The sequence below is a fragment of the Cetorhinus maximus genome, chromosome 1, assembly GCF_964194155.1.
Source record: "Cetorhinus maximus chromosome 1, sCetMax3.hap1.1, whole genome shotgun sequence".
Classification (NCBI taxonomy): domain Eukaryota; kingdom Metazoa; phylum Chordata; class Chondrichthyes; order Lamniformes; family Cetorhinidae; genus Cetorhinus; species Cetorhinus maximus.
Window position 1 is genome coordinate 178,492,268 of NC_135879.1, and position 24,699 is coordinate 178,516,966.

The 24,699-nt window shown below is 43.5% G+C and overlaps 1 protein-coding gene across 3 annotated transcripts in view; it reads right to left on the bottom strand.

Annotated features, from left to right (window-relative positions):
• unc13bb (unc-13 homolog Bb (C. elegans)) overlaps positions 1 to 24,699 on the bottom strand; it is a 754,941-nt gene that overhangs the window by 320,740 nt on the left and 409,502 nt on the right. For all 3 annotated transcript variants that reach the window (XM_078550332.1, XM_078550323.1, XM_078550314.1), the window contains exon 5: positions 5,655 to 5,778. In XM_078550332.1, coding sequence (XP_078406458.1) covers positions 5,655 to 5,778 — 124 coding nt within the window. The remainder of the gene's footprint in view (positions 1 to 5,654; positions 5,779 to 24,699) is intronic.

Below are 24,699 nucleotides of genomic sequence, written 5' to 3' on the forward strand. Positions count from 1 at the left end.
CATGCTTTAATTTTACACACTAACCTCTTATGTGGGACTTTATCAAAGGCTTTCTGAAAATCCAAATACACCACATCTATTGCTTCTCCCTTATCTATTCTGTTAGTTACGTCCTCAAAAACTCCAGGTGTGTCAAACATGATTTCCCTTTCACAAATCGATGTTGACTTTGTCTAATCCTGTTGATATTTTCTAAGAGTCCTGTTATCACATCCTTTATAAAAAAAATCTAGCATTTTCCCTACTACTGACATTAGGCTAACCGGTCTATAATTCGCTGTTCTCTCCCTTCCTCCTTTTTTAAATAATGGGGTTACATTTGCCACCCTCTAATCTGCCGGGACTGTTTCAGAATCTACAGAATTTTGGATGATGACAACTAATGCATTATTTTGATGGCCACCTCCTTTAGTACCTCAGGATGTAGGTCATCAGGCCCTGGGGATTTAGCAGCTTTCAGTCCCTTTAATTTCTCCAGCGCTATTGTTTTAGCAATATTGATTTTCCTTCAATCCTTCCTTCTCATTAGGCCCTTGGTTCCCTAGCATTTCTGGGAAGTTTTTTGCGTCTTCCTCCATGAATTAAATTGAAGTAGTTGTTTAATTGCTCTGTCATTTCCTTGCTGTATATTATAAATTCTCCCGTTTCAGACTGTAAGGGACCTACATTTGACTTCATTAATCGTTTTTCTTTTTACATACTTATTGAAGCTTCCACAGTCAACTTTTAAGTTCCTTGCAAGTTTACTCTCATGATCTATTTTTCCCCTCCTAATTAATCTCTTGGCCCTCTTTGCTGAGTTCTAAACTGCTTCCAATCCGCAGGCTTGCTACTTTTTCTAGCAACTTTGTATGACTCCTCGTTGGATCTAACACTATCCTTAATTTCTTTTGTCAACTATGGTTGAGCCACTTTTCCTCTTGTGTTTTTTCGCCAGAAAGGAATGCATAGCTGTTGCAATGCATACGTTTGTTCCTTAAATACCAGCCATTGCCTATCCACTGCCACGCCTTTTAATGAAGTCCCCCAATCTATATTAGGCAACTCATGCCTCATATCTTCGTAGTTTCCTTTGTTCTGATTTAGGACCCTAGTTTCAGATCGGACTACTTCACTTTCCATCCTAATGAAGAATTCTATCACTTTATGGTCACTGACTTCCCACATCGCACAGGAGGAGCATTCCTGCCTGGACTTATCCTCAAATATCCCCCTTTACTTTTACTTCTGCTAGTTTAGAGAATATTAAGGAATATTAAGGAAGAAATACTCCCTCTCTCACCAAACCCCAATTGAAGCACTTTAATGCAGCCCAAAAAAGCACTCCTGTGCAGGCAAAGCAGCACTCTAGATGGCTTGCTTTTATGTTGAGCATCTGACTTCAATCAACTCCATCAAAAAGTCCACCTACTTTCATCTTCATAACAATGTCAGCTTCCAACCCTACCTCAGTCCATCTGCTGCTGAAACCTTCCTCCATCCCCTGGTCTCCCCCAAACATGAATATTTTAATGCTCTCCTAGCACTCTTAGCTTGCACTCTGTAACCTTTATCTAAATATCTGTTACCTATGTCAACTCTTGCATGGGGTCCCACACATCTCTCACCCCCTCCCTTACCAAATTAAACGGGCTCCCAGTCCTAAAATCATTATATATTTTGTACTCATTCATGGGAATGTGGGCTTTGCTGGCTGGGCTAGTATTTATTGCCCATTCCTAATTGCCCTTAAGAAGGTGGTGGTGAGCTGCCTTCTTGAACCGCTGCAGTGCATGTGGTGTAGGTACACCCACAGTGCTGTTAGGGAGTGAGTTCCAGGAATTTCACCTAGCGACAGTGAAGGAACGGCAATATATTTCCAAGTCAGGATCGTGAGTGACTTGGAGGGGGATTTCCAGGTGGTGGTGTTCCCATCTAGCTGCTGCCCTTGTCCTTCTAGATTGTAGAGGTCGTGGGTTTGGAAGGTGTTGTCAAAGGAGCCTTGGTGAATTCCTGCAATGCATCTTGTAAATGGTACACACTGCTGCTACTGTGCTTCGGTGGTGGAATCAGTGGCATCAGTTTGGGTGGAAATAAGGAATAGCAAGGGGAAGAAGTCACAGGTGGGAGTCATCTATAGGCCTCCGAAAAAGTTGCCTTACTGTAGGACAAAGTATAAATTGGGAAATAATGGAGGTGTGTAAGAAGGGCACTACAATTGTCATGGGTGATTTTAATCTGCATATTGACTGGTCAACTCAGATTGGTAGGGGTAACATGGAAGACGAATTTGTAGAATACATCAGGGATTGTTTCTTAGGGTAATACATTGCAGAACCTACTCAGGAACAAGCTATTTTAGATCTAGTAATGTGTAATGAGGTGGGATTGATAAGAGATATCGTAGTTAAGGATCCACTAAGGAGTAGCGATCACAACATGGTAGAATTTCAAATTTAGTTTCAGGGTGAGCAACTCGGGTCTCAAACTAATGTCCTCAACTTAAATAAGGGCAATTACAGAGGTATGAAGAAAGAGTGTCTAAAGCAGGCTAGGAAAATAGACTAAGGGGAATGTCAGTGGATGAGCAGTGGCAGACATTTAAGCAGCTATTTCATAATGCTCAGCAAAAATTTATCCCAGTCAAAAAGAAGGACTCAATGAGAAGGATGAGCCACCTGTGGTTAACAAAGATGGTCAAGGAGAGTATCCAATCAAAAACTAAGGAAAATAAAGTGGCGAAAACAAGCGGTAGACCACAGGATTGGGAATTTTTTAGGAACCAGCAGCGGATGACTAAAAAGCTAATAAAGAGGGAGAAAATTGATTATGAAAGTAAACTGTCAAGAAATATAACAACAAACATCAAGAGCTTCTATGGGTATATAAAAGAGGGTGACTAAAGTGAGCGTGGGACCCTTGGAGGATGTGGCTGGAGAATTGATAATAGGTAAGAGGGAAATGGCAGATAATTTAAACCAGTATTTTGCATCGGTCTTCATGGTGGAGGACTATAGACATCCCAAAGATATCAGATAAGCAAGGAGCAAATGGAAGGAAAGATCTTGTAACAGTCTCTAACGCGAGGGACAAAATATTTGGCAAACTACTGGGACTAAAGGCAGACAAGTCGCCAGGACCTGAATGCATCCAAGGGTTTTAAAGGAAGTGGCTGCAGAGATAGTAGAGGCATTGGTCGTAATATTACAGACCTCACTGGATTCCAGGAGGGTCCCAGTGGATTGGGAAACCACTAATGTGACGATCCTGTCCAAGAATGGAAGGAGACAAAAAGCAGGAAACTATCGGCCAGTCAGCCTAACATCTGTAACTGGGAAAATGCTAGAGTGCATTATTAAGGAAGAAATAGCAGGGCACGTAGAAAAGCTTAACGCAATCAAACAGAGTCAGCATGGTTTTGTGAAAGGCAAATCATGTTTGATAAATTTTCTAAAGTTCTTTGAGGATATAACAAACAGAGTTGATATAGCGGAACTGGTAGATGTAGTGTATTTGGATTTCCAGAAGGCATTCGATAAGGCGCCACATAAAAGGTTATTTCACAGGATCGGAGCTCACGATATTGAGGGCAATGTATTAGCCTGGATTGAGGATTGGCTAACATACAGAAGACAGAGAGTCGGGATTAAAGGGTCTTTTTCAGGTTGGAAAGATGTAACTAGTGGAGTGTCACAAGTATCAGTCCTAGGGCCTCAATTATTTACTATCTATATTAATGACTTGGAGGAGGGGGCAGAGTGTACAGTGTCCAAATTTGCTGACGGTACAAAAATAGGTGGGAGGGCATGTTGTGATGAGGACATGAGGAATCTGCAAGGGATACATATAGGTTGACAGAATGGGCAAAAACTTGACAGATGGAGTTTAATGCAGGAAAGTGTGAGGTCATGCACTTTGGTAGGAAGAATCAAAAGACAGACTATTATTTAAATGGAGAGAGACTCCAAAAAAGTGCAGCAAAGAGGGATCTGGGTGTTCTTGTGCATGCAACACAAAAAGTTAACATGCAGGTGCAGCAAGTAATTAAGGCAGCAAATGGAATTTTGGCCTATATTGATAGGGGGTTGAAGTTTAAAAAGAGGGGAGTTTTGTTACAACTGTACAGAATGTTGGTGAGGCTGTACCTAGAGTACTGTGTACAGTTTTGACCCCCGTATTTAAGAAAGAGATTCACTAGGCTGATTCCTGGGATGACGGGGTTGACTTATCAAGAACAGCTAAACAGACTAGGCCTTTATTCATTAGAGTTTAGAAGAATGAGGAGTGATCTTATTGAAATGCACAAGATTCTGGGGGGCTTGACAGGGTAGGTGTTGAGAAGATGTTTCCACGAGTGGGAGAATCTCGGACTAGGGGGCATGGTTATAGAATAAGGGGCACTCATTTAAAACTGAGATGCAAAGGAATTTCTTCTCTCAGAGCATAGTGAATGTCTGGAATTCTCCACCGCAGAGAGTTGTGGAGGCTAGATCACTGAAAGTATTTAAAGGGGAGTTAGGTAGATTTTTTAAATATCGGGGAGTTGAGGGCTATGAGGAACTGAGGCCTGGGGCAGATCAGCCATGATTTTATTGAATGGTGGGGCAGGCTTGAGGGGCCGAGTGGTCTACTCCTGCTCCCATTTCATATGTTATGTTCTCATTTACTTAGGCCGGCTACGAAAAGCTCTAAGTAAATTCATGTAAAAAACAGTGCAAACAGCCCAAGTCTCCATGGTTCTGGCCACCTAATCCCATTGTCATTGGAATCACAGCAGTCTGGGCAGGACAAAACCAGCAATTGGAACTTTAAAATTCCTGCCCAAGTACCATGAATATGCACACATCAGGACTTCCTCAGGGTCCCGAGGTGCATCAGTGACGTAAATTAAGTCAGAGGTCTTTCCACATATTGGAAGATTTAGGCCAAAGTTAACAACAATGCAGCCGTGCTAACTTGCTTACTTTCTTTTTGTAAGCTTTATATCCATTCATTTCATAAATACAGATTCAGGCATTGTAATCTATCTTTTACTCATTATAAGATTTGTAACAAAAGACTAAAATCATCACCACATAGTTATATGGTCTAGCTAGCTATTGACAAAAGGTGCTACATGGACAGTGTTCTATGCAAGCCAACACTGAAAATACTCAGCATCTACAGAGAAGAAGCTGAGCGTTTCCAGCATTTTCTGTTTTTAATTACAGATTTCCAGCATCTGTAGCATTTTGCTTTACAATTTAATTCAATTTAATACAATTTAATGCTAAAGCCTCTGCGCAGACTAAATAAAATTAGAAAATGTTAGAAATGCAAAGCAGATCTGTCAATCTCTAAAAGAGAATTAAAACTCCTGTTGCAAGTGGGAACCCTTATCACAACTGTCAGAGACAAAAGGATAACACAGAAGTGGCATGAAGAAAACAACAGAAGAAAGGTACGAGTTCACATGTATAAATTATTCAGAAAGGGGCAACCAATGAATTCATTGCATAAACAAAGTTTAATGTGCTGGAAATGATGCTGTGGAAAAAATATTTCCAACAATTTCTGTTTGTAATTTCAGATTTCAGCATGTTTTAAACTCACTATGGTATGGAGCTGATTCAGTTTTCAACTATACTCTAGACAATTTGTCCCCCTCCATCCAAATGTGGTTCAAAGGTACTTACCAAAAGGCAATTCAAAACGGGTGTCTAACAGGATTTTATGTGGTGTTGGACTTTTGGTTCCACATATCTCATCCTCCTTCATCAAAACTTCGGCATCCAGTGTTGACCAATCCCCTGGCCCTTCCTGTTAAAACATAAACCTCAAAAAGTTAAAAGAACCAAACAAGCTAGAGAATTATAAAATAGGCTAATACACAGTGAAGTTGTATAATATTTAAATACAGCTTCTGGATTCAGACACAGAACTCTCAGCTTTGGCAGAGGCATAAGGCAGGCAATAATTGACCCTTGTCTGATTTTCCTATCGATTAATTCAATGGGCTATTTAATGAGTGACCAATCTATCACAGCTAAAGTGCAAGGTTACATCCCATGTAGAATTATTTGCAACACATTCAGTGGCTAATGACACTATTAAAATCAAATCATTATTTTCTGATATAACCCTCTGACATCTGACCTACACAAAATGATTTTTGCCAAGCGCTTTTCTCGATAATTGTGGAGAATGGCACTTCTAGGCTATGATGCAGTTATTTGCTTTGACTTCAAGTGTCAGCATTAATGGCATCCAACTCAAGTAAAACACAAACAACTGCAGAGAGAATCTGGGTCTACTCTCCCAAAATAATGGGCCTTGTTCTCAGCCTCAGAAGGCTGTTCCCCTCCTGCATCCACATGAGAACATTTCAATGTTCTACTTGATCCTGCAGGCTCTGCAACTGCTAATTTTGTGTTGTAAACAGCATGCATTAAGAGGTTGTGAACACCCAAAATTTTAGTAGGTATGCTTAAAAGGAGACATTTTTCCCTTCAGTCTGTATTGGTTTCAAACTCAGGTCATGGAGATGAAAGTGCAGTACTATGCTCCATCCACTCCCCTTACTCTACTTGTACCTTTCGATTAAAATTGTAATTTAACCTAAAATCATGCGTTTTCCATTTATTAATCGATAAAGGCAATCAAGTGAATCCTCACTTAAAAGATTTGAGAGCTATTTCCAACAGACCGACATTGCAAAACAAATCAAAATAGAAACTAAAAAGGTATTTATCACTATTAAAAAGATTATGTGACTGTCATCACTGATTTTAAACTGCAATTAATACAGCTCGAGCACCAATATTATTGATGATCTCCTTTAGAAATAAGAAGCTTTGATGGTTGGGCTGTGCAAAAATACATCAAATATGCTACAAGGAAATAAAACAACTAAGAGAAAGCAGTATTGATCTAAATGCACACTCTTTGGCTTTGTCACATATTAAATGCTTTTTCTGAAAAGATCAGCGTAGATTGCAGTAATTTATCCTGCAGGGGAAAAGCATCCCAAAGATAACCTTACAGATTTGCACCAGTTGACAGAATATGACAACAACCATTTAGGAAGTGCACTCAATTCTAAAAGAAAGACTCGCAGTTATATAGCCCCTTCCATGACCACCAGATTTCCCAAAACACCTTACAGCCAATGAAGTCAGAAGTGTCCTCATTGTGGTAATGTCTTTATTTAATACTGGAGATAAATAAAATTAAGATTTTTTTAAAACTATGTTCTGGGGTCCAGGAATTCACCAAGGCTCCTTAGACAACACCTTCCAAGCCCACAACCGTGACCATCTAGAAGGACAAAAACAGCAGATAGATGGGAACACCACCACCTAGATGTTCCCCTCCAAGTCACTCACCATCCTGACTTAGAAACATATTGCCATTCTTTCACTGTCGCTGGGTCAAAGTCCTAGAACTCCCTTCCTAACAGCACTGTGGGTGTACCTACATGACATGGACTGCAGTGGTTCAAGAAGGCAGCTCACCACCACCTTCTCAAGGGCAGCTAGGGGTAGGCAATAAATGCTGGCCTAGCCAGCGAAGCCCACATCCCATGAATGAATAAAAAAAAAAACAAGGTGTTGCAGATAAAGTACAACAATGATAATCTTCCTCATTTAACTTGTGAAAAATACAAAATATGTCACTTGCTGCTCCAAATATTAGTTGCAAGCTGGATGGATTCCAGTTACAATCATTCCAGAAATATCAAGTAAATGTCGATTTAACACCTTAAAAGATGTGGCTGCTGAGATAGTAGATGTATAGTCGGTTTTAATTTTCCAAAATTCCCTAGATTCTGGAAAGGTCCCATCAGATTAGAAATATCGAATCTAACTCCTTTATTCAAGAAAGAAAGGAGACAGAAAGCAGGGAACTATGGCCTGTTAGCCTCACATTTATCATAGGGAAAATACTAGAATCTATTATTAAGGATGTTACAGCAAGATACTTAGAAAATCTTAATACAATCCGGCAGAGACAATATGGTTTTGTGAAAAGGAAAATGAGTTTGACTACTTTATTAGAGTTCTTTGAGGAAGTAACAAGCAACTTAGATAAAGGGGAATCTGTAAATGTGGTGCACTTGAATTTCCAAACGGCATTTGAAAATGTGCAACATCAAAAGTTGCTGAACAAAGTAAGAGCTCATGGTATAAGGGGTAACATATTAGATTGACAGAGGATTGATTGGTTTACAGGAAAGAGAGAGTAGGGATAAATAGGTCACTTTTAGTTGCCAAGGGATCAGTGCTGTGGTCTCAACTATTTACAATTTATATCAATGACTTAGATGAAGCGACTGAATGCACGGTTGCTAAATTTGCTGTTGACACAAAGAAAGTTAGGAGAGTAAGTTGTGAAGAGAACATTAGGAGCCTGCAAAAGGATAAAGATAGGTTAAGAGAGTGGGCAAAAATTTGGCAGATGGAGTATATTGTGGGAAAATGAGAACTCGTCCACTTTGGCAGGAGAATAAAAAAGCAACACTTTTTTCAATGGAAAGCAATTGTGGAATGCTGTGCTACAGAGGGATCTGGATATCCAGGTACATGAATCACAAAAAGTTAGTAAGCAGGTAGAGCAAGTGATTAGGAAGGCAAAGGAACGATGTCATTTATTGAAAGAATGGAACATAAAAGTAGTTTTGCTCCAATTGTACAATTGGTGAGAACACATCTGGAGTACAAAGTACAGTTTTGGTCTCCTTATTTAAGAAAGGATATAATTGCACTTGAAAAAGTGCAGTCAAGGCTCACTTGACTGATACCTGTGATGGAGGGGAGTTACCTCTTGAGGAAAGGTGGGACAGGCTGGGCCTGTATCCATTGGAGTTTAGAAGATTGAGAAGTGATCTTATTGAAACATATAAAATCCTGAAGGGACTTGACAGGATGGATGCTGAAAGGGTGCTTCCCTTTATGGGAGAGACTAGAACTATGGGACACAGGGGAGGTGATGACATAGTGGTATCGTCGCAGGACTAGTAATCCAGAGACCGAGGGTAATGCTCTGGAAACCCAGGTTCGAATCCCTGGTGAATTTGAATTCAATAAAAATCTAGAATTAGAAGTCCAATGATTGCCATGAAACCATTGTCGATTGTTGTAAAAACCCACCTGGTTCACTGATGTCCTTTAGGGAAGGAAATCTGTCGCACTTACCTGGTCTGGCCTACATGTGATTCCAGACTCACAGCAAGGTAAAATTCCCTCTGAAATGTCAGTTGTAACAAGCCGCTACAAAGACACAAAAAAGCAATGAAACCAGACGGACCACCCGGCATCGACCGAAGCACCAGAAACGACAACGGCAATCACAGCCATGTCAACCCTGCAAAGTCCTCCTTGCTAACATTTGGGGGCTAGTGCCAAAATTGGGAGAGCTGTCTTGCAGACTAGTTAAGCAACAGCCTGACATAGTCATCCTCACGGAATCATACCTTACAGATAATGTCCCAGGCACCGCCGTCACCATCCCTGGGTATGTCCTGTCCCACCGGCGGGACAGACCCAGCAGAGATGGCACAGTGGTATACAGTCGGGAGGGAGTTGCCTTGGGAGTCCTCAACATCGGCTCCGAGCCCCATGAAGTCTCATGGCATCTGGTCAAACATGGGCAAGGAAACCTCCTGCTGATTACCATGTACCGCCCTCCCTCAGCTGATGAATCGGTGCTCCTCCATGTTGAACATCACATGGAGGAAGCACTGAGGGTGGCAAGGGTGCAGAATGTACTCTGGGTGGGGGACTTCAATGTCCATCACCAAGAGTGGCTCGGTAGCACCACTACTGACCGGGTTGGCCGAGTCCAAAATGACATAGCTGCTAGACTGGATCTGCGGCAGGTGGTGAGGGAACCAACAAGAGGGAAAAATACATTTGACCTCATCCTTACCAACCTGCCTGCCGCAGATGCATCCGTCCATGACAGTATCGGTAGCAGTGACTACCGCACAGTCATTGTGGAGACAAAGTCCTGCCTTCACACTGAGCCTTCACATTGAGGATACCCTCCATTGTGTTGTGTGGCACTACCATTGTGCTAAATGGGATAGATTTCGAACAGATCTAGCAACTCGAGTCTGGACATCCATGAAGCGCTGTGGGTCATCAGCAGCGGCAGAACTGCACTCAAACGTAACCTCATGGTCCAGCATATCCTCCACTCTACCATTACCCTCAAGCCAAGGGGTCAACCCTGGTTCAAAGAAGAGTGCAGGAAGGCTTCCCAGGAGCAGCACCAGGCATACCTAAAAATAAGGTGTCAACCTGGTGAAGGTATAACACAGGACTACTTGCATGCCAAACAGCATAGGCAGCAATTAACAGACAGAGCTAAGCGATCCCACAAGCAATGGATCAGGTCTAAGCTCTGCAATCCTGCCACATCCAGTCGTGAATGGTGGTGGACAATTACACAACTCACTGGAGGAGGAGGCTCCACAAATATCCCCATCCTCAATAATGGAACAGCCCAGCACAGCAATGCAAAAGATAAGGCTGAAGCATTCGCAACAATCTTCAGCCAGAAGTGCCAAGTAGATGATCCATCTCGGCCTCCTCCAGAGGACCCCAGCATCACAGATGCCAGTCTTCAGCCAATTCAATTCACTCCACATGATATCAACAAACTGCTGAAGGCACTGGATACTGCAAAGGCTATGGGCCCTGACAATATTCTGGCAATAGTACTGAAGACAATTCTCCAGAATTTGCCATGCCGCTAGCCAAGCTGATCCAGTACAGCTACAACACTGGCATCCAACTGGCTATGTGGAAAATTACTCAGGGATGTCCTGTACACAAAAAGCAGGACAATCCAACCCGTCCAATTACCGCCCCGTCAGTCTACTCTTGATCATCAGTAAAGTAATGGAAGGGGTCAACAACAGTGCTATCAAGCGGCACTTGCTTGGCAATAACCTGCTCACTGGTGCCCAGTTTGAGTTCTGCCAGGGTCACTCAGCTCCTGACCTCATTACAGCCTTGGTTCAAACATGGACAAAAGAACTGAACTCCTGAGGTGAGGTGAGAGTGACTGCCCTTGACATCAAGGCAGCATTTGACCCAATATGGCATCAAGGAGCCCTATCAAAACTGGAGTCAATGAGAATCAGGAGAAAAACTCTCCGTTGGTTGGAGTCATACCTAGCACAAAGGAAGATGGTTGTGGTTGTTGGAGGTCAGTCATCTCAGCTCCAGGACATCACTGCAGGAGTTCTTCAGGGTAGTGTCCTAGGCCCAATCATCTTCAGCTGCTTCATCAATGACCTTCCCTCCATCATAAGGTCAGAAGTGGGGGTGTTCGCTGATGATTGCACAATGTTCAGCACCATTCGTGACTCTTCAGATACTGAAGCAGTCCATGTCCAAATGCAGCAAGACCTGGACAATATCCAGGCTTGGGCTGACATGTGGCAAGTAACATTTGCGCTACACAAGTGTCAGGCAATGACCATCTCCAACAAGAGAGAATCCAACCATCGCCCCTTGATGTTCAATGGCATTACCATCACTGAATCCCCCACTATCAACATCCTCGGGGGTTACCATTGACCAGAAACTGAACTGGACTAGCCATATAAATACTGCGGCTACAAGAGCAGGTCAGAAGCTAGGGATCGTGTGACAAGTGACTCACCTCCTGACTCCCCAAAGCCTGTCCACCATCTACAAGGCACAAGTCAGGAATGTGATGGAATACTCCCAACTTGCCTGGATGAGTCCTACAACACTGAAGAAGCTGGACACCGTCCAGGACAAAGCAGTCCGCTTCATGGGCACCACATCTACAAACATTCACTCTCTCCATCACCAACTCACAGTAGCAGCAGTGTATACCATCTACAAGATACATTGCAGGAATTCACCAAGGCTGTTTAGGCAGCACCTTTCAAACCCACGACCACTACCACCTAGAAGGACAAGGACAGCATTAAATTGGAACACCACCACCTGGAAGTTCCCCTTCAAGTCACTCACCATCCTGACTTGGAGACACATCGCCGTTCCTTCACTGACACTGGGTCAAAATCCTGGAACTCCCTTCCCAACAGCACTGTGGGTGTGCCTACACCACATGGACTGCAGCGGTTCAAGAAGGCAGCTCACCACCACCTTCTCAAAGGCAACTAGGGATAGGCAATAAAGGCTGGCATAGCCAGCGAAGCCCACACCCCGTTAATGAATTTTTAAAAAAATGGAATTTACAGATCTGACAGGAATATGTCCAACTGCCTTGGGGAAGCCTCCAGTCACTTTGAAGAAGTCTGCTGTGTCCAGTAACTAAGGGTGGAGGAAAGCTGTTGGAATTCCAGTGTCGAGTGGATGGTCTGGTAAACTTGCTGGTTTGCCTATGTAAATTTAAAATCTATTTTGGACTGTTGCCTTAAAGAGGGTGTATAGTTGGGAGTCCAGTTAATTAGGAATTTTGGGATTTGTTATAGTATTAAGTAACTGTAATCTTATGTATGTGCTTGAAATCTTTTCTTTTGTTAACAAATGTTTTAATTTAGCTTTTTAAAAAATCTCTAAAGATGTAAGTGGATTCATTACTTCTGAATTCAGTGTATTAATTTTTCTTGTATTAAATACAAATTGCAAAACTGTTGTGAAAGCGTGGCCAAGTTTCCTTTGTGGATTTGGTCTGCCTGACACACATCACCTAATAACAGCCGAGAAGGGAGTCAAAGGGTATAGCGGTAGACAAGATGGAGGCCACAATCAGATCAGCCATGATCTTATCAAGTGATGAGGCTGGCTCAAGGGGCTGAATCCTTCAGGGAAGTGAACCTGCCACCTGGTCTGGGCCTACACAAGACTCTTGTCTCTAGAAAGGAGAGAGAATGGGAGAGGCAGTGGGGAGATAGAATGAGTGAGAGAGGAGGGGGTGGGAGGGAGAGAGGTAGGAGGAGGGAAACGGAGGTAGGAGAGGCAGGGAGAGAGATTTTAGATATCTACAACTCAATCAGTACTTTCACAAGACCACCCAAACCCTCAATCTCCACCACTTGGAGGGGAGCTTGGATGTGATGGACCTTCCAAGTCACATACTGTCCTGAGTCCAGAACTGAAGAAGCAGAAATCCCCTCCCTGCTGCAATCTCCACTCCTAACCATTGATTCCATCCCTGTCCCTGGGAGCTGTCGGAGGCTGAAACAGACTGATCACAGCGTGACAAAACATTTCACCCCAATATAAGCTCTCAACCACAAAGACCGCCTATTTCCACCTCAGTAACATCACCTGGCTCCACCCAAGACTCAGCTCATCTGTTGCTGAAACTCTCATCCATTCTTTTGTCACCTCTAGACTTAACTATCCTAACACACTCCCGGCCGGCCTCCCTCATTCAACCTCCCTGTACTCCTGAGGTCATCTAAAACTCTGCTGCCCATGTGTTTACTCACACCAAAAGCCAAATTTTGCCCTTGGTGGGCATGCGGGCCCCCCCCCGGCTCGGCGGTGGGCGCACAGCCGACCCCCGCCACCAAAACAGGGCCCGCCGCCATTTTGAGTGGGCGAGCCAATTAAGGCCCGCCCAGCAGCCTTCCCGACAGGAAGCGCATGCTTCCTGTGCGGGGCGGGGGGAAGGACTCCCCATCTGCAGATGCTGAAATTTGGAATTAAAAGAGAAAATTCTGGGAATACTCAGTAGGTCAGGCAGCATCTGTGGAAAGAGAAACAGAGTTAACTTTTCAGAAAGTACAGAATTACAGGAATAAAAATGGTGCAGAATTTGATGGTCAATATAAGCTCAGAAATGGACTATAGAGCAGGAAAAACAATTCCTGACTATGAAAGATACTGTGGGAAGATAAAGCTGGTAAGTCAGCAGCACATGTCCAAGGGATGGGCAACAGCGGGAACCTCATTTAGTGCTGGTCAGTGAAAGTAACAGTAAAATCCTAAACAGAACCAAACTATACCCATTATTAGAGGCAGCGAAAGGTAGACAATAGCAGAGAGGTGATCGGGTAGGACAGAGGTGAGAGCAATAGATGGACATGGATTCAGATCCACAGTAAAAGAGCCCTAGAGCCACGGAATCTCACACAGATGACCGAGCAGAGCACGAAAAGCTCGAAGTTGTAGATGGAAGCTCAAAAAGACTCAGTCAAAAAGAACAGCCTACTCCTACTTTTAATTCATATGTTCGTATAGAGTCATTGAGTTATACGGCATAGAAACAGGCCCTTCAGCCCATTGTGTCCATGCCAGCCATCAAGCACCTATCTATTCTAATCCCATTTTCCAGCACTTGGACCATAGCCCTGTACGTTATGGCGTTTCAAGTACTTATCTAAACACTTACATGTTGTGAGGGTTCCCTGCCTCTACCACCCTCTCAGGTAGTGTGTTCCAGATTCTGCCCACACTCTGGGTGAAAAAAATTTTCCTCAAATCCCCTCTAAACCTCCTGCCCCTTACCTTAAATCTATGCCCCCTGGTTATTGACACCTCCGCTAAGGGAAACGTTTCTCCCTATCTACCCTATCTATGCCCCTCATAATTTTGTATACCTCCATCAGATCCTCCCCAGCCTACTCCGCTCATTGGAAAACAACTCTAGCCTATCCAGTCTCTCTTCATAGCTGAAATGCTCCAGCCCAGGCAACATTCTGGTGCATCTCCTTTGCACTCTCTCCAGTGCAATCACATCCTTCCTATAGTGTGGCAACCAGAACTGTACACAGTACTCCAGTTGCAACCTAACGAGCGTATGTTTCAATCCTCTAGGTAGGCACGAGACAGGACAAATAAGGTATGTTTATCTTCATCTGCACTCAACGTTATGTGATGCAATTTTTAAAATACAATTAAGGTACAAAATGAGTAACATGTTGCACAATGTGAAGTATAGTGTACTAACAAAGATATGCCTCTTGAAAGTATAAATAGTCTACAATTTATATGCTGTTTGAGCACAAGGTCAGATACACATTCCAATATCCTAACAACGGTACTGTAGAAGCATAGAATTTCACAGCTCCAAAGGAAGCTATTTGGTTCATTGTGCCTATGCCAATGCTCTGAAAGAGGTATAATTTAACCCCATCTCCCTGCCTTTCCTCTAAACACTTAAATTTCTAGCCTCAGGCTAGGAAAAGGGAAAAATGTATATCTTCCAGGTCGTTAGTGTCCCTTGTAGGGAAAAACTTCTGTGGTAATTTCAGTGTCCCGAAGGAAAAATCTGTGCCTGTTTTAATGTTGATATAATGGTTTGTGGATGGATTACAATTGGATTCAACCACTTTTCTGAGCTAAGGGGAAAAAATATTTACACCTGCCATTTGGATGCAGACAGAATCAATCTCCAGGGCCTGATAATCTACATCCCAGAGTACTTAAGGAAGTGGCCCTAGAAATAGTGGATGCATTGGTGGTCATCTTCCGAGATTCCATAGACTCTGGAACAGTTCCTAAAGGTTGGAGGATAGCTAATGTAACCCCACTATTTAAAAAGGGAGGCAGAGAGAAAACAGGAAATTATAGACCAGTCAGCCTGAAGTTGGTAGTGGGGAAAATTCTAGAGTCCATTATAAAAGATTTAATAGCTGAGCATGTGGAAAACAATGGCAGAATCAGACAGAGTCAGCACGGATTTGCAAAAGGGAAATCATGCTTGACAAATCTACTGGAATTTTTTGAGAATGTAACTAGTAGAGTTGATGAGGGGGAGCCAATGGATGTAGTTTATTTGGACTTTCAGAAGGCTTTCCACAAAGTCCCACATAAGAGATTAGCATGTAAAATTAAAGCGCATGGGATTGGGGGTAGTGTGTTGACATGGATAGAAAACTGGTTGCAGACAGGAAACAAAGAGTAGAAATAAACGGGTCTTTTTTGCGAATGGCAGGCAGTGACTAGTGGGGTACTGCAGGGATCGGTGCTGGGAGCCCAGCTATTCACAACATATATGAATGATTTAGATGAGGGAACTAAATGTAATATCTCCAAATTTGCAGATGACACAAAGCTGGGTGGGAGGGTGAGCTGTGAGGAGGATGCAGTGATGCTTCAGTGTGATTTGGACAAGCTGAGTGAGTGGGCAAATGCATGGCAGATGCAGTGTAATGTGAATAAATGTGAGGTTATCCACTTTGGTAGCAAAAACAGGAAGGCAGATTATTATCTGAATGGCTATAAATTGAGAGAGGAATGCGCAATGAGACCTGGGTGTCCTTGTACACCAGTCGCTGAAGGCAAGTGCAGCAGGTGGTAAAGAAGGCAAATGGTTTGTTGACCTTCATAGTGAGAGGATTTGAGTATAGGAGCAGGGATGTCTTGCTGCAATTATACAGGACATGGGTGAGACCACACCTGGAATATTGTGTGCAATTTTGGTCTCCTTATCTGAGGAAGGATGTACTTGCTCTCGAGGGAGTGCAGCGAAGGTTTATCAGACTGATTCCTGGGATGGCGGGACTGACATATGAGGAGAGATTCGGTTCGGATTATATTCACTGGAGTTCAGAAGAATGAGGGGGGATCTCATAGAAACCTATAAAATTCTAACAGGACTAGACAGGGTAGATGCAGGAAGGATGTTCCTGATGGTGGGGGAGTCCAGAACCAGGGGTCACAGTCTGAGGATATGGGGTAGACCATTTAGGATTGAGATGAGGAGAAATTTCTTCATCCAGAGAGTGGTCAGTCCGTGAAATTCGCTACCACAGAAAGTAGTTGAGACCAAAACATTGTATGTTTTCGAGAAGGAGTTAGATATAGCTCTTGGGGCATAAGGGATCAACGGATATAGGGAGAAAGCGGGAGCAGGCTATTGAGCTGGATGATCAGCCATGATCATAATGAATGGTGGAGCAGGATCGAAGGGCCAAATGGCCTACTCCTGCTCCTATTTTCTATGTTTCTAAGCATAACTTTAGTGGTCCTGATGGTCAAATAGCCTTGAGATATTCACTGTTCAAGTTAACACTTCTTTCAACAGACTTCCTCCTCATCGCCTGCATGGTTTATCTATCAACTGATGTGCTGAATCAGAGCTTCACCAAAGAACTATCTGTGGCACACCACAGAGCTGAGATGGCTCATTTAGAAAAATGTACAATTTGTCTTGGTTGAGATTATCATTGCCTCTCCCCTATATGAGCTGCAGAAAGGAGCGCTGAAGGTAGTAATGTGCTCAACTCCATCATCAGTCAACATCTACATGGAGATCAGTATTGGTCAGCCTGCTGTGATCTAAAGTAAGACATAATTTAAAGTCAAATTACTGTGATATATACAAGTCTTTGAAAATGACCCATTTTTGATCTCTGGCAGTTGTATGAGAATGGTCCAAACAAGCATATAAACTGATTCTGCTGTGAGATCACCCAATAATGAGCAGCCACTTAGTGTTAAATGCTATAATTAAGCAGATCCCATTGTGTATGGCTTCAAGTCTGACCTAATAGGGTTGTAGAGTCTCTGAACAGATGCCCTGGCAAATAATAAATGAATGCTAATTTTCTGTCTGGAGGAACTATACAATGGTAAAATAACATTTTAATTTTAAATTAAATAAACATTGGCAATATATTTATTTCTTTACCAGTTTTAAAGAAGATCGCATGTAATACGGTTTATACCATTTTCAGCTAGATCTAATGTCTAAGCAGCACTGTGTCGGTGTCATGAAGCTACTAATGTATATAATATTTTGGAAAATACTTTTCTTTTAAAATAGAGGTTAGTCTGTGGGTATGTCTTAGTTGGATTAAAGCCAGCCAGTCTGGGTGCTTTGATATGTACTAGTTTTGATATGTAAGAGAGATAGCGTGCATTTGCATTTTTTGAACAGAGCATTCAAGGGTGAAAACTTGACGCCTTTCTAACAGCTACCAAGCAATATGTTTATATTACTAATAAAACTGGTATTATGAAAGGGGTTTCACTGTTAAAAGGTGAAGTTCAAAGAAGTTGTTGATACAATGAGAATTAACATTCAATGGGACTGGTAGGTATAACTTCAATAGTTTTCGTGTGTGCAGGCAGAGGCAATATAAGGTCAAAAGGCAGCTGTAAGCCTCCAACTGGCTCCACACTGAAAGGAATCTCATTTTGAATTTCTAAGGTGAAAATGCTCTGCCTGGTGTTCAGTTAAGTCTATGGGTTGCTGTTGCCTTAATGGAGATTAGTTTGGGAATTTAAAAGTTATGATAGTAGTAATTTGTAGCCATGTGTACATATATTTTAACCTGTGTAAATTAATAAAATGTTTCATTTAGTTTAATGTAAAACCTCAAGAACTAGAGGTCTAATTCCTGAGTTTAGAGTCGCATCTCAAAAATAACACTTAAAATAAAGGCAAAATACTGCGGATGCTGGAAATCTGAAACTGTGCTCTGAAGAAGTCATACGGACTCGAAACATTAACTCTGTCTTTCTCTCCACAGATGCTGTCAGACCTGCTAAGTTTTTCCAGCATTTTTTGTTTTTGATAACACTTAAGATTATTGGTTATGACAGTTGTTTAAAGTTTCCCTCTGGGATTTTTAAAATAACTCCGCTTTACTGACTACATCGGTCATAACAGTCAGAAAGGTGGAGTTTAGCTGCACTGAATTATGTACTTGGCAGAACTGGGAAATAGTCATAGACTGTGTTGGCCATGTGGTGTGGATGTTGGAGTTTGACAGCTGTATGGTATGGCTGATGGCGCACTCTTTGGTGCGGTAGAACTAGAGGGGGAACCAGAGGTTTGGCCAAACTTGTGAAATTCAACTTAGTGTGGCAGGTTTGATTGTAACTTTCTAAGAGAACTCTGCAAACCTTGGTTTTGTTTGCTGCAAATAGTTTGAAAACTTCTTACTTTATTGGCAGAATTTTACATTTCCCCCACCAGCAGGTTTGCAGGTGGGGGGTGGCCAGTAAAATTCCCCCAGGGGCCATCCCTTCACCTTCCTAACCACCCTGAGCTAACCACAATTTTATGTGGGCAGGGGGGGTGGAATGAAGCAAGGCCTAGGTTGAGCCACCTGGCCTCACCCTAATTGAGGCTCTTTTATGGTCAGTTCATGACCACTTAAAGGCGACTTTCCACCAAGCCTTAATTTTGAGGCTGGCGGGAGGATTTCAGGGGCAGGGGGAAGCCTATCAGGTCACCGTGCTTGGAGCTTGGGCGGGAAGGTGGGGCAGTCTCCCTCAAGGGCCCCCTTTCCACATCAGGCACTCCATTCCCAGCATCTGCCCCCCACGAATGCTCTCCAACCTCCACTGGCTTCTCCATCAAGAACTGGCCAGCCAGCCCCTTTCCCTACCTTCGCAACTCCCCCCCCCACCCCCCCCCCGCTAACCCCCCAGCCCCACCCCACCCAGAGCCACTGGGTCTCAGCTCACCTTCCCATTGTGAGAATATTTTTAAACTGTGCCCCCTAGTTCTAGATTCCTCCACAAGGGGAAACATCCTCTCAACATCTACCCTATGAAGCCCCATCAATATCGTATACGTTTCAATAAGATCACCTCTCATTCTTCTTAACTCCAATGAGTACAGACCCAACTTGCTCAACCTTTCCATGAAGACAACCCCTTCATTCCAGAAATCAGCCTAGTGAACCTTCTCTGAACCACTTCCAATGTAATGATATTGCTCCCGAAGTAAGGAGGCCAAAGCTGCGCACTACTCTACGCATTACTGTGGACTTACCAATGCCCTGTTAGCAAGATGACCCTATTTTTACACTCCTTGCAATAAAGGCCAAAACTCCATTTGCCTTCCCAATTACTTTCTGTACCTGCATGCTCACTTTTTATGATTCATTTCCGAAGACACCCAGATCCCTCTGTACCACAGCATATTTTAGTCTCTCTCATTTTAAATAATAATCTGATTCTCTATTCTTCCTGCCAAAGTGGGCAACCTCACATTTTTCCACATTATACTCTATCTGCCAAATTTTTTTTTCCCACTCTCTAAACTTACCTAAATCCCTTTGCAGACTCTTTGTATCATCCTCACAACTTTCTTTCCTACCTATTCTAGTTCCATCATCAAATTTGGCTATAATACAGTTTGTCCCCTCATGCAAGTCATTAATATAGTATTGATCGTAAATGACTAAGGTCCCAGCACCGATCTATGTGGCACTCAACTCATTACAATTTGCCAAGTTGAAAATGACCTATATGCCCTGACTCTGTTTCATGTTAGTTAGCCAATCCTCTGCCCATGCTAATATATCACCCCAATACCCTGAGCTCTTATCTTTAATGTGGTACCTTATTGAACGCCTTTTGGAAATCCAAATACACTATATCTACTGGTTCCGCTTTATTCACCCTGCTTGTTACATCCTCAAAGAACTTTTAATAAATTTGTCAAACAATTTCCCTTTCACAAAACCATGTTGACTCTGCCTGATTGGGATATGATTTTCTAAATGTTCTGCTACTAATTTCTTAATAATGGATTCTAACATTTTTCCAATGACAGATGTTAGGCTAACTGGCCATTTTCCTGTTTTCTGTCTCCCTCCTTTCTTAAATATAGTTGTTGCATTTGTAGTTTTCTAATTCACTGGGAATTTTACAGAATTAAAGAAAATTTTGGAAGATTATAACCAATGCATCCACTACCTCTACCCCATTCTTTTAAGACCCTAGGATGCAGGTCATCTCATCAGCCTTCAGTCCCATTAAATGGCAGAGAAACTAAACTTTGTTTAAACAAAAACAAAATAAATTTGTGTTTGTCGTCTTGGATGAAGATACAAGAAACCTCCCTGAAATATTGGGCAGCCAAGGGACTATGATTGTGAATCTGAAAGAAATTAGTATAAGTAAAAAAAACAGTAGTGCTGGAGAAATTAATGGGATTGAAAGTTGATTAATTCCCTGAACCTGATGATCTACATCCCAGAGTGTTGAAAGAGGTGGCTGTCCAGAGAATGGGAGGTTGCAATTGTGCCCCCACTATTTCAGAAAGGAGGGAAAGAGAAAACAGGAAACTACAGACTTGTTAGCCTGACATCAGTAAGAGGGAAAATGCTAGAATCTCTCTCCAAAGGATGTGATAACTGGGCATTTAGAAAATAATGGTTAGATTGAACAGAGTCAACTTGAATTTATGATAGGGAAATCATAATGACAAATCTTTTGGAGTTTTTTGAGGATGTTACTAACAGAATAGACAAGAGATAGCCAGTGAATATGGTGCATTTGGAATATCAGAAGGCTCTCAATAAGGTCCCACACAGGTTAGTAAGCAAATTAGAGATCATGAGATTGGGGGAAATATACTTGCATGGATTGAGGATTGGTTAACAGACAGGAAACAGAGAGTAGGGATAAATGGATCATTCTCAGGATGGCAGGCTCTGATTACAGGGGTGCTGCAAGGATCAGTGTATGGGCCCAGCTATTCACAATATATATCAATGGCTTGGATGTGGGGACCAAATGTAATATTTCCAAAACAAAAATAAAAATACGTGGAAAAACTCAGCGGGTCTGACAGTATCTGTGGAGAGAAACACAGTTAACGTTTCGAGTCCGTATGACTCTTCAACAGACCTAAAGAAAAATAGAAGAGAGGTGAAATATAAGCTGGTTTAAGGGGGGGTGGGAGAAGTAGAACTGGATAGAGGGCCAGTGATAGGTGGAGATAGCCAAAAGATGTCATAGACAAAAGGACAAGGAGGTGTTGATGGTGGTGATATTATCTAAGGAATGTGCTAATAGATGACATTGAGGGTAGAAAGCAGGACGAGCAAGGTACAGATAACCCTAGCCCTGGGGGGAAGGGATCGAAATAGGCTAAAAGGTAGAGATAAAACAATGGATGGAAATACATTTAAAAATAATGGAAATAGGTGGGAAAAGAAAAATCTATATAAATTATTGGAAAAAGGGGGGATCGGAAAGGGGGTGGGGATGGAGGAGAGAGTTCCTGATCTAAAATTATTGAACTCAATATTCAGTCCGGAAGGCAGTAAAGTGCCTAGTCGGAAGATGAGGTGCTGTTCCTCCAGTTTACGTTGAGCTTCACTGGAACATTGTAGCAGGCCAAGGACAGACATGTGGGCATGAGAGCAGGGTGGAGTGTTGAAATGGCAAGCAATAGGGAGGTCAGGGTCATGCTTGCGGACAGACCGAAGGTGTTCGACAAAGCGGTCACCCAGTCTGCGTTTGGTCTCTCCAATGTAGAGGAAACTGCATTGGGAGCAGCGAATGCAGTAGATTAAATTGAGGGAAGTGCAAGTGAAATGCTGCTTCACTTGAAAGGAGTGTTTGGGCCCTTGGACGGTGAGGAGAGGGGAAGGAAAGGGGCAGGTGTTGCACCCTCTGCGGTTGCATGGGAAGGTGCCGTGGGAGGGGGTTGAGGTGTAGGGGTGATGGAGGAGTGGACCAGGGTGTCTCGGAGGGAACGGTCCCTGCAGAATGCCGCCAGGGGGGGTGAAGGGAAGATGTGTTTGGTGGTGGCATCATGCTGAAGTTGGCGGAAATGGCCAAGGATGATCCTTTGAATGCGGAGGCTGGTGGGGTGATAAGCGAGGACAAGGGGGACCATGGTTCTGGGAGAGAGAGGAAGGTGTGAGAGTGGATGCGCAGGAGATGGGCCGGACACGGTTGAGGACCCTGTCAAACACTGTCGGTGGAAAACCTTGGTTAAGGAAGAAGGAAGACATGTCAGAGGAACTGTTTTTGAAAGTGGCATCATCGGAGCAGATACGATGGAGGTGAAGGAACTGAGAGAATGGGATGGAGTCCTTACAGGAAGCGGGGTGTGAGGAGCTGTAGTCAAGGTAGCTGTGGGAGTCAGTAGGCTTGTAATGAATACTGGTGGACAGTCTATCACCAGAAATTGAGACAGAGAGGTAAAGGAAGGGAAGGGAACTGTCAGAGATGGACCATGTGAAAATGATGGAAGGGTGGAAATTGGAAGCAAAATTAAGAAATTTTTCCAGGTCCAGGCGAGAGCATGAAGCAGTACCGAAGCAATCATCGATGTACCAGAGAAAGAGTTGTGGGGGGGCCGGAGTAGGACTGGAACAAGGAATGTTCCACATACCCCATAAAGATACAGGCATAACTGGGGCCCATGCGGGTACCCATAGCCACACCTTTCATTTGCAGCAAGTGAGAGGAGTTTAAGGAGTAATTGTTCAGTGAGAGAACAAGTTCAGCCAGACGTAAGAGAGTGGTGGTGGATGGGAATTGTTCGGGCCTCTGTTCGAGGAAGAAGCGGAAAGCTCTCAGGCCATCCCGGTGGGGGATGGAGGTGTACAGGGATTGGACGTCCATGGTGAAGAGGAGGCGGTTGGGGCCAGGGAACTGGAAATTGTTGATATGATGTAGGGTGTCGGAGGAATCACGGATGTAGGTGGGAAGGGACTGGACAAGGGGAGAGAGAATGGAGTCAAGATAGTAAGAAATGAGTTCCATGGGGCAGGAACAGGCTGACACGATCGGTCTGCCGGGACAGTCCTGTTTGTGGATTTTGGGAAGGAGGTAGAAGCGGGCAGTCCGAGGTTGGGAGACTATGAGGTTGGAAGCTGTGGAAGGAAGGTCTCCACAGGAGATGAGGTCAGTAACAGTCCTGGAAACAATGGCTTGATGTTCAGTGGCGGGGTCATGGTCCAGGGGGACGTAGGAGGAATTGTCTGCGAGTTGACGCTCAGCCTCTGCGAGGTAGAGGTCAGTGCGCCAGACAACAACAGCACCACCCTTGTCAGCAGGTTTGATGACAATGTCAGGGTTGAGAGAACGGAGTGCAGCAAGTTCAGAGAGAGACAGGTTAGAGTGGGTGAGAGGAGCAGAGAAATTGAGATGACTGATGTCACGCCGACAGTTCTCAATGAAAAGATCAAGAGAAGGTAAGAATCCAGAGGGAGGGAGAATATTGGAGGCGGGTAAAAGGATCCGTTGAATGGGAAGAGGACTCCTGCCCAAAGAAGTGAGCACGGAGACGAAGGCAGCGGAAGAAGAGTTCAGCATCGTGCCGAGCCCGAAATTCATTGAGATGAGGGCGTAAGGGTATGAAACTGAGTCCTTTGCTGAGCACTGAACGTTCAGCATCAGAGAGGGGAAGGTCAGAAGGTATGGTGAATACACGGTCGGGGCTGGGATTGGAAGACAGGATAGGGACAGAGGGACGGGCAGGGGTGGAGGGTCCTGGATGGACATTGGCGTCGATGAGTTGTTGGACCTTGCGTTCCTTTGCACCTGAAAGAAAGAGACAAAGTTTCTTGTTGAGGCGTCGGATGAGACAAAGAATAAAATGAAACTGGGGGCATGGGCAGCTTAGAAATAGGGTGCGTTGGTGCTGCTGGAGGGAGATGTTGAGTGCGTTCATATGGCGGCGCATGTCACTGAGTATGGATCTCAGGATGCGACGAGAACAGCAGTCCGAGGAGCGTTGTATGTCCCGGAGATACCTGTAATCCTGGGTGGGTTCGAAACATGAGGGATGGAACTTCAGTTGAAATCCACGTGGGGTAAGTCGGAGACGGAGACAGTCACTGAGGAAGGAAATATGGCTGTGAAAGCGAGTTTTAGTAAACATCTTGTCAAACACCAGGAGAGAAATGGCAAGCAATGAAGGTGAACAAGGCAAAAGAGAGAGACGGAAATCCTGTCGGAGAGAAGAGCAATACTTCTTCAAGGTAGGCATTCCTTGAAGAGAAGTGGCAGTCAATTAAACACTAAGATAAAAGCAAAAAACTGCGGATGCTGGAAATCTGAAACAAAAATAAAAATACCT